Below are 10,760 nucleotides of genomic sequence, written 5' to 3'. Positions count from 1 at the left end.
GGAATTGGGCTTTCCGGGGTCCCCCATGTCCCCCAGCCACGCCGCCCTCTTGTTGTGCTCTCATAGCTGCTGTAGACCTACTCTAGCTAGCTCGAGAATAGCACCTCACACTTGTTGTCAGGGAAGCACTTGACACTGATGCTGATGCCATGGCAACCATGACAGATGGAAGCTTCTGGAAGAAGAAGGCTTGAATATTAGCATGGAGGGGCCACAAGGAGAGGAGAGAAAAGGGAAAGCAAACCAAGACTTGCCAGGGGTGAGAAACAGGGGAGGAGAATGCATTCTTCTCACAGGAGGTCATCTAAATTCCTATGAATTGTTGAACATCCACACCTTTACTTTGTTAGGCTCCCTCCTTAACCTTTGGAAAACAGTGACAACCTAGGAAAGTGATCTTTTTTTCTGAATGACATAGAATGTGGTTATACTAGGAAAAAAACTATCACATTTTAATTGGGTTTAGCATGTTTTAAAACAAATTTTAAAGGGGGGGAACTACGTGACACACATGGGAGCACAGATTTTTTTCCCCACAGAGGGTGCGTTTTTTGGTTGGAAAGCAAGGCATTTTACTAAGCAGCAAAATATTTTTATTTTATTTTAACCCACTTGTGAGATCAATTTAGTTTGAAACGTTTTGGCAAATGTGAACACTTCTGTGGGTGTAAATTGTGTCTCTCGGGTTGTCAAGTAATGGATTTCAGGATCACGGATTACAGGATGGAGGGAAAACTTGCAGTCCAATCTATTTTAACTTTTTCCCATCTGTAATGCTTATATAGCGATATGTCATTTAGGCATTTTTAAAAAAATAGCAGTGTGAGAGGTAAAGCACTCCCTCCTTTGCGAACTTCGCTCTCCCTCCTTTTTCTGGCCTAGAAGTTGCTTCACTCTGAGTAATCCCTCTTCCCTTCCCTCTTGCCAGCACTGGCTGCCATTCCCTGTCTCCTCTCTGTGTGTGTGTGCACGCATGGGCACTGTGAGGAGCCATAGTGATAGGCCAGGTTGAAATATATGAAAATGTAAAGAAAATGTTTAAAAACTAACAACATAGTAGCCGTGGCAAGTGGCCAGCGCAAGGGTGGGCAGGAGGGCAAAGGGCAGTGCCAAGTGCAACAGTTTTAAAAGCCCATGTTACCTCCTCAACTTAAGTACAACACAGCTTAAAAATGGATTAGAAGTTTTCCCAGGAGGCTGCACACACCAATCCAAATACCATGTGATTTTAACCTGATTTCAAAAACCTTCATCCAGCTACCAATTCATTTTCATAGCATAACCACACTCTTAGTTGACCATTGCCTTCACGAGGAATGATCCTGTGAGGCAGAGCAATGGTCCCTCCGTAAAGGAGATGGAAAACAGAAGACAAAAGTTTTACATGCCGCAACCACAGGGGAGCACAGCAGGCACATGGTGGCATCTTCCCAGAAGCTGTTATCACCCTTGGGTGTGGAAGGACCTTCAAGCATGGGCAGCCCAGCTGGCGGGGGAAGGGTAGAGACACTTTTGACATGCTCCGCCCCTTGTCTCTCATCTTGGAAGCAATGAACTGGGTAGAAGCGTGTGACTTTGGGTCAAGCTTCGGGATCAAGAGCCAGTGGTGTCCCCTGAGGTTTTGGATGGGGAACAGACCTTTTGGATGTCATGGGGTCCATAAAAATGAAAGAGACAGGAAACTGGGCTTTGGACTGATGTTGGCTCCTAGGGTAGGGCGCTGAGCGTTGTTTTCTGTCTTCATCAGCTGTGCCCTGCCTCCTGGGTCTTTCCACAGGACAGCCTCAGCTATTGACTCCTCCTCCTCCTCCTCCTCCTCCTCCTCCTCAGAGCTGCGCTGCACGGCCTCTCTGGATGACACAAGCCTCACACGCCGGAAGTCCTTCCACAAGACAAAGTCCTCCAGGTATTGGAAGGGCGTGCCTCCAGGGGGGGCACCGCTGATGGTGAAGGAAAGAAGCAGGCCAGCCTCTTTGTGGCTGGGGGAGCCTTTCCTGGAGGTCAGGCATGGTCTGGGATGAGGGTGGGCCTGGAAAGAGGAATGCCGCTCTTCTTCGTGGTCCAAGCCGCAACTGCCTTCCTTCCAAGATGGGGGGAAATAGCAGAATATGTTTTGGACATCTCCGGTAGCTTCTGCTTCTGGATCCTGCTGGCTGTAGGGGCTATAGCTGAGTGCAGGGTGCCTCCTTTAGGAGTGGGTCCCTCACTGGAAAGCAAGTGCTTCAGCCCTTGCCAAAGAGAGCAGTTCCATTACGGATGCTGCTAGGTCAGGTTTGATACCAGTGGTCTGGGGGGCTTGCAAAATGGCTGCCCAGTGATGTCACATCCAGGACCAGTGCATGTCAGGAGGACCTCTTGCCTGGACCTTGATTTTCCTTCTAGAAGCTCCCCACACCCATCCAGCTGGCAAGAGTGCTTTCTGCCTGCCCTTCCTGCTGAGCATTTAGAGACTGGTATTTAATCCTTCAGAACTAAAAAGCACACCATTTTCACAGAAGAAGCTGTTCTCATCTCCTGTAGGCTGCAAGATAGCTTTCTTGGTTGTGATTGGTCTTCAAAATAGAAGCATGCTCTTTGTTTGCAAGCCTGATTTCTCACACATCGTATCTGTAGCCTATTGGTTGGTCCCCATCTCTACCTACCTACCTACCTTCCTTCCTACCTACCCACCAGGGTTGACCAGGCAGTGATGGCTTTCCAGAAATGGGTGCATAAAATCTTGAAGTGGGAAGAGGAGCTGGGGCCAGATTCCTTCCTTGCACGCTTCCAGGAGCCAGATGTGATATCACTGGCTGAATCTGAACAGTTTGGAGAAGCCCCAAGAGACGAGGAGAGAAAGCACAGGTAAGGCCCGCTTTCCTTTGTTTCTACTCAGTTCCCACCCACAGCCTTTGGACAGGGAGCACCCGTGATTAGGAGAGCTGAGGTCCAAAACAAGGATGCTGGGTAAACCTTGGGCTGAAGCAATGTAAAGGGCCAGCCTTTTCCTGGCCACACACCCTTCTGCTGCTCCTGGGTGCCCTTGGGAGGACCAGCAGGATGACTCAAATCCTGTTGCTAGCCAAGAGTCTTTACAGAGGAGAGATGCTGAGGGAAACATGCACCTGAAGAGCTGGCCTTCAGCCCCGGGGGGGGGGGGGGGGAGAGAGAAACTGAGCTCTCTTTCCTTGCAAAGAGCAGGATAGCCTCTTGATGAGCAGGAGGCCAACAAAGGGGTTCATCCAGGTGGAGCACAAAATGGCCTCCAGGACACAATGACTGTCCAGTGGCACAGACGAACCATGTTGATGGCCTTCACAGCCAGAGAGGACCTCCTGCCTATCGATCCACCGTAGGCCAATTACTATTTCCTTTGGAGATGAGGACAGACAACAGATCCACAAAGGGGGCCCTTAGAGGAAGCCACAGAGGTCAAGATGCTCATTGCCACCCACCCCCCTTCCCTGCACCAGACAAATATGAAACTCCTTTGGTTGTTTCTCAAGAGACAACCTCATGCTAGAGGCAGAGGAGTACAACAGGCTCTCCCAACAGGCTGCTTGCGAGCAAAGCCCTTGGAAGGGCCATGTATGAGCGGGCAGGTGGTAGCAGGGTGAGTGTGAGCCCAGATGTGTCTCTTCCCCTCTCACTGCTCTGAGTCACCTCCCTTCTTCTGGGGTGAGAAGGCATTGGGCTGTTCCACAGACCCTAAGTCTCTTTACAGCCTTTATAGGTCAACCGGCGGCTCCTGCCCCTTGCGGTCATGGTTTTTGTTCTCTTTCCAGGAAGAAATGGGACAGCTGTGTGGTGGATCCTGCAGGGGAGTGGTACTACCGCTGGCTTCTGGTCATTGCCCTCCCCGTCCTCTACAACTGGAGCCTTTTGGTTGCACGGTGAGTGAGAGGAGTCACATCGCTTGAACCATCGCAGGCCTTCCTGGGTAGGCAGTGGGCCCTGAGGGAAAAAGGGGAGTCTGTCTCCTGAGGAGCCACAGGATCTGACATCAATCTTTGTGCCCCCCTTTCTTCTCTGGACTTCTCTCTCCACCCCCCTCCATCCCCTTTGAGCACCCAGGGACAGAAAGAGCACTTGCGTGGCTCATTCCCACAACCCCTGCTTTAGCTCCAAGTCCAGCAATGGAGTGGAAGCTCCCAAGCTGGGCCAGTCTACTGGTACTTGAGAGGAGACTTCTTCCACCAGCTGCTCCAGCACCCAGACAGGCACTGTGGCCCTTCTCGAGGGAGGGACTCAAGGGCGGCTTTGCCCATCCACAGCACCAGACTTGGCACCTGCTGTCCATTTTCAAGAGGGTGGGCGCCTTCTTCTTAGCTGAACCTTCCTCCTCCCATCATGGTTGTCTTTGCAGGGCCTGTTTCAGTGAGCTCCAAAGAAGGTACTGGATCTGCTGGTTGGTTCTGGACTACCTGTCTGACGCGGTTTACCTTGTGGACATTGGCATCCGGCTGCACACAGGTGAGGCTGTGGGGTGGGAGAGGGACCTGTGCTTGTAGTGAATGTTCTTTCGCTTCCTCCACTTGGCCCTTGGGGGACAGAAAGCAGAAGTGGATCTTCAGTTCTGAAAAACAAGAGTTTCCTCATAAAAGATCTATGTCTCTTCCATGCTGGATGTTTCTTTTCCTGCCATTATCTCTCTGGGTATTAGCTTTCAAGCAAGGCAGAGGCTCCAGGAGGGTGATGAGGTTAGTTGCCAGCCTACTGCTGAGTGCCCCCCCCCCGACCTAGCTCACACCCATTTACAGAAGACAACACACAACTTTATTGGTCACACCAGCAGTCCCTTGGCATAACCTTAGATTTGGATCCATGGCATCACGAGGCCCACCTTCCTCTAGGATACTCACCACCATCCGCTCCAGCAGCCACTGAAGGTTCCATCAGGAGGAGCGATAATCCAAAGACAATACAGGCGTACGCCTCTCTTCACTTGAGGGCGGGGCCAGGTCTACAGGTCCCCCCCACCCAAGCTGGGCCAGGCCATTGTCCCATTCTTCATCCCCGTACACAGGGGGATTTTCACTAACCTGGACTCCCAAATCTCCTGCTTGTCACCCTTCATACTGTTCAGACCCAACCCCGGTGCCCTAAATCACCACAAAGCTGTGAGAAGGGAAACTCCTGGTTCAGAGTAATAAAGAGAAAATGGTGGAAAACACCATGGAGGGAAAATACCAGCACCAAATCAATACATTGTGTGAATTCATGCCAACTGAGGGAGGGGATTGTCAGCTTCGTGCTGCAATAATACGCAGAGTTATCTGATTGAAGACACACACACACTCTTCTTCTGTAATAAGACACATGTATTACAAAAATATATACAAATATACAGACTGGCAGAACTTCGGTGTAGCAGGCAAACAATAGACAAACTGGCATAGAGGATAGCAGCAAGTGAGAGAAGGAGAAGATACATTCATGTTCATACAGTTCACTTATATACATTTACACAGCTTCTTCTGTCCAATCACAGGACGCATTACATCATCTTCTCCATGTGGGTGTCACCTCTTTTCCAGGCATTGCATCATCCTTTCCTCTGTCACAGTGACTCAGCAGTCACACAGCTGTTCATTATGGCAGCTCATTAATGTTCCCTTTAATACATGTTCAGGCCTATAAAATTACAATACCTTGACAGGGATCTTGCCAGCCACAGAGTTATGCCGCTGGAGCCAAGCGCTCTGCTTTATGCTGGGCAAATGGACCAGACTGAAAACAGCACTCTTGCAGTCCACTCACCTGGCAGTCTTTTGCTGAGGTCCAGAGAGCCAGCCAATGGGCAGCAGGACCCCAGACATGCTGGTCAATAGGTGGCCAGCAAGGAAGGGGTGGGGGTTCTATCCACCCAGTTCCTCGGGTTCTGGTTGCTCCACATGGGCATCGCCATTGTTACCCAGCCATTGGGAGGGGGGTCCCTTCCACCCCACCAGCAACACGGGGTGCCAGGCGAGGCTGGGTCCCCATATAGTGATGGGTTCAGGCTGTGGCATGAGCAAGTTGGCTGAAAACATGAAACATGCCTTTGTTTGCAGTGACACCCCAAGGCTCAGGGCTGCTGGACACTCAATACCTCATGGCTTCTTTCCTGACAGGTTTCCTGGAGCAGGGCTTACTTGTCAAGGACTGCAAGAAGCTGTCGAGAAAATATCTTAGAAGCCTGCAGTTCAAGCTGGACATTATTTCCATTTTGCCCACAGACTTTGGTTACTTTGCTCTTGGCATACATCACCCCGAGCTACGCTTCAACCGGCTCCTACGCTTTCCCCGTGCATTTGAATTCTTCGATCGGACTGAGACCAGGACTGCCTATCCATACCTTTTTAGGATCAGCAACCTGGTCCTGTACATCTTGATCATAATCCATTGGAATGCCTGCATTTATTATGCCATCTCAAAGGCTATTGGCTTTGGAGAAGACACCTGGGTCTATCCCAACATATCTGACCCCGAGTATGGGTATTTAAGAAAGGAGTACATCTACTGTTTCTATTGGTCCACACTGACCCTGATCACTATTGGAGAGATGCCTCCTCCTGTGCGTGACGAAGAGTACGTCTTTGTCATCTTTGACTTCCTTATTGGCGTCCTCATCTTTGCCACCATTGTAGGGAATGTAGGCTCCATGATCTCCAACATGAATGCCACCCAGGTGGAGTTCCAGACCAAGAATGATGCTGTCAAGCAGTACATGCAGCTTCGCAAAGTCAGCAAGGAGATGGAGGCCAAGGTAATCAAGTGGTTTGACTACCTCTGGACCAACCAGAAGACTATAGATGAGTGGGAGGTGCTCAAGAACTTGCCTGACAAGCTAAGGGCTGAGATTGCCATCAACATCCATTTGGAGACTCTGAGGAAAGTGAGGGTCTTCCGTGACTGTGAAGCTGGGCTCTTGGTAGAACTGGTGGTCAAGCTGAGGCCTGAGCTCTTTAGCCCTGGAGACTACATCTGCCGGAAGGGGGACATTGGAAAGGAGATGTACATCATCAAGGAGGGAAAACTGGCTGTGGTGGCAGATGATGGCGTGACTCAGTATGCCTTGCTGGCAGCAGGCTGCTGCTTTGGAGAGATCAGCATCCTCAACATCAAAGGGAACAAGATGGGGAACAGGCGGACGGCCAATATCCGGAGCATCGGCTACTCAGACCTCTTTTGCCTGTCAAAGGAGGACCTCATGGAAACACTAATTGACTATCCAGAGGCAAAAAAACTCCTAGAGGAACGGGGCAGAGAGTTCCTAATTAATGAGGGATTGCTGGATGAAGAAATAGCAGCAGAAAGCACAGAGGACATGGATGTGAGCCAGAAGCTGGACTGGATAAGTAGCAACCTGGAGACTTTCAATACGCATTTCTCCCTTTTTTTGGAAGAGTATCATGCTGATCAGACAAGGCTCCAGCAGTGTTTCTCCTTCTTGGAGACCCAGAAGAAGTAGGAAGTAGGAAAAAAGGAACAGAAGCAGGAGCTTTTGTCTGGTGGCTCCAGTCCCCCAGGGTGAAAGACAAAAACCAAACCCCAAGACAGGCTTCTGGTTCCAGCTGGTTGTAGTGGAAGCCTTTCTCCCTTGCTGCCTCCCTTTGTTTTGTTTTGTTTTGGTTTGGTTTTTAAATCTAACTTTTAAAAATCATTTTAACATGGATAGGCTTTTAATTGGGGTTGTTGACTTTTTTTCTTTGCTTTTTTTATTTTCAGTTTTTGATCTAGCACCTTTTAAAGAAGAGGTCTGTGGATAACAGAAGCCAGAGACCTTACTCTCTGGACTGTATTAAATTGGCTTTTCCTGGCTACCTCATGAGTCAAACTATGTGGGTGCTATCTGGGTCTATGGAGATAAAGGCCAAAATATCTTAGGCAGTGGTTCTTAACCTTTGTTACTCAGATGTTTTTGAACTGCAACTCCCAGAAACCCCAGCCAGCACAGTTGGTGGTGAAGGCTTCTGGGAGTTGCAGTCCAAAACTCCTGAGTAACCCAAGGTTAAGAACCAGTGATCTAAGGAATACAAAATATTCTTGGCCTTGTAAAGGAAGAAGAAAGGTGATTAGTGAACCTTGATGAACTAACAGTGAGGAGGTTCTTCTCGGAGAACCATCTCTTAAGATCATGAAGAAAAGGAACCCAAAATACTATAGGAAACTAGAAAAGAAAAAGGGGGAAAAGAAGCCATACTCTAAGAGAGATCTTGATACCAGTTGACTGGCAACTCCTGTGATACAAGACTGTTCAAGTCACAATTGTAACTAGAAGTCAGAAAATAATTTTGGCCAAGAAAACAGCAGACCAGAGCAAACTAATGGATTATGTTATATCAATGAAAAAGAAAAATGTAACGTGTAACTGTAGCAGAAATGAATGCTTTACTACCTCAGGGCCTTGGCAATGTCCCGATGAAGGAATACTGTATATGCTTAATCTGATCTGCATGCTCTGATCTGCATGCTCTGAAGGACATATCATCATTTCATCTGATACATCTCTCAATTCAGGAGGATAATGGATTGCCCAATTGTTCAGATTTGGAGCTTCTTAGCTCACCATGTGTACTGCAAGGACTCTTGATGCAAAGGTTTTTTGAGGAATTATCAATCCTAAAACTATGTCTTTAAAATCTGATGTATACAATGATCTAGACAATATAGGATGCTTGAATAATCAAACTTCAGGGCAAACTATATCCAGAAGGTTTTCAGTGACAATCCAGAAAAGACACACAAAAACACAAATGTGAGAGTGAAAACCAATGTCTTCCTTCTCTAGATTCAACCATCTCTTAAACAAAACAAAACAAAACAGACCTTTAGATTCAACAAGAACTCATTTTACACCCTATAGAAAATCTGGGGAACCCAATGTCATAATGGTCTTAATAACTATAGGAAAAAAATGTCCAAAGCCTACAAATAAAAAGGATAAAGAATAAACAGAATATATTAATGTAAAGATGCAAAATGGGAGATTTCTACAGATTCTTTGAACACTTCAAAAAGAAGGGTAAAGGACTCCACATGAAGCGAGCAGAGGTGGGCTCTCTCATCGGAACTGATATAGAAAGGGTGGTAATTTATATGATTATAATAATGTCAAAGCAATAATAAAATGTAAAATAACAGGTAGCAAATGTTATCCTTAGAACCAACTTTCTTTGCAATAGAGGTGCTACTTCTAACAATGGCATCCAATTCCTCTCGTACCTTTCCTAAATTATCAATTGTTTGAACATGATAGTGCAAAAGAAACTGGTAAATGTTTCGAATGATAAATATATGTGCACTATCTGTTCACCTTATTGTTCCATTGTTTTTTTATCTCATGGTGGGGCTATTTATTTACAGTTACAACATATCTATTTGAAATAACAGCAACTGCATTAATTATAAACATTCTGCTAATATGAAGGGTACAATTTATGGCAACAGGGTTCCAAGGGGTATGCAAGTGAGAAAAGGCTGGGAACCACTGGTCTAGAATTCAGGAGACCTGGGTTTATACCCTTGCTTGGCCATGGAAGCTCGGGGGGGGGCATTTTTGGAGCCAGTAAAGCAACTTCTTAATTGTTTCACTTACTTTGAAAGCCCTGTCACTATAAGTTGGCTCCGTAGCACAAAATACGTAACAAAATACAGTCAGTGAAAGCTCATATCAAGGAATCTTTAATCAGTTCAGACTAAACTACTATATAAGCTGGCATTGAACAAACTGTGGTTCATTAACTTCATATCGAAGAACTGAAAATACTGGCAAGAGCAATGTAGTTAAGTGGGTATTTCATTAAAATGTAAAAGTGGGCAAATGAGAAAGGGACCATCTAGTTTTCTCCCTGCCTCCTTCCCTAGGAGAAGAGCCAGCCTATGTAGACTTGGGCAAGCAACATATTCCCAGGGAACTACCAGAAGAAGGGAATGGTAAACCATATGAATATTCCGTACCAAGTAAACCATGGAAAATATTTCCATAAATTGAAATTGACTTGACGGCACATAATAATTATTATTTGCCATAAGCACCAGCACAGTGAAATCCACAAGTACCAGCAAAACTTCAACAAAAAAGAGGAAAGTGTGAAGCTCAACAAAACTTGGCTCCCAGCTCTCAAAAATACAGCATGCAAAAGGTCAACGAATTCTACCCAGCCATATGGACAGGGGATCACTACACACAAAAGACAGCTAATGACACCCATCAACCACAGGAACAGATAATCTCTTCTCAGCACTACAATACACCCACAACAATACACACTAATCACCCATCTACAGAAAAAGACAAAGGCCTGTCTCACAGCCATAGATACTGCACTCCCAAAGCCAACTACACCAAAGCACAGAGTGCTGTCCTCTGAAGATGCTGGCCACAGAGACTGGCGAAACATTAGGAAGAACAACCTTCAGAACACGGCCAAAGAGCCCAAAAAACCCACAACAACCATTAGGTCCCAGCCATGAAAGCCTTCATGAATATACTATTAGCCATGTTAGCTTAACAAAAAAGGTGCAAACAAACAATAAACAAGTACAGAAAGTATTGTGACGCCTCTAAGATCAATACATTTATTTCAATGGAAGCTTCTGTGACCCACTTCTTTTGACAGAGTTATCTGGCAATACTCCTTCCAGAGTCAATTAAAAAGTTCTGCTCTCATCAACACAGGTGCTGTTCCCACATTTTGGCTTAGCTTTATTCACTGTTATTCATGAAATGACATTTCACTGCCCATGGCACCACTACTTTCTAAGGGTGACTTTGCCACAGAAGAGATGGACTGAAC

At 46.8% G+C, this 10,760-nt stretch overlaps 1 protein-coding gene across 1 annotated transcript; it reads left to right on the top strand.

Moving 5' to 3' along the window:
- Positions 1 to 2,049: 2,049 nt before the first annotated feature.
- LOC110073602 (cyclic nucleotide-gated channel alpha-2) lies at positions 2,050 to 8,787 on the top strand. The gene is made up of 4 exons (XM_072987111.2): positions 2,050 to 2,844; positions 3,765 to 3,872; positions 4,346 to 4,452; positions 6,093 to 8,787. The coding sequence occupies exons 1-4, from the start codon at positions 2,690 to 2,692 to the stop codon at positions 7,430 to 7,432; spliced, it is 1,710 nt and encodes a 569-aa protein (XP_072843212.2). The 5' UTR covers positions 2,050 to 2,689; the 3' UTR covers positions 7,433 to 8,787.
- Positions 8,788 to 10,760: the final 1,973 nt, after the last annotated feature.

This window comes from Pogona vitticeps, chromosome 2 (assembly GCF_051106095.1).
Source record: "Pogona vitticeps strain Pit_001003342236 chromosome 2, PviZW2.1, whole genome shotgun sequence".
NCBI classification, from domain to species: domain Eukaryota; kingdom Metazoa; phylum Chordata; class Lepidosauria; order Squamata; family Agamidae; genus Pogona; species Pogona vitticeps.
Note: the sequence above shows the minus strand (reverse complement) of the source record. Positions and strands in the feature narration are given on the sequence as shown.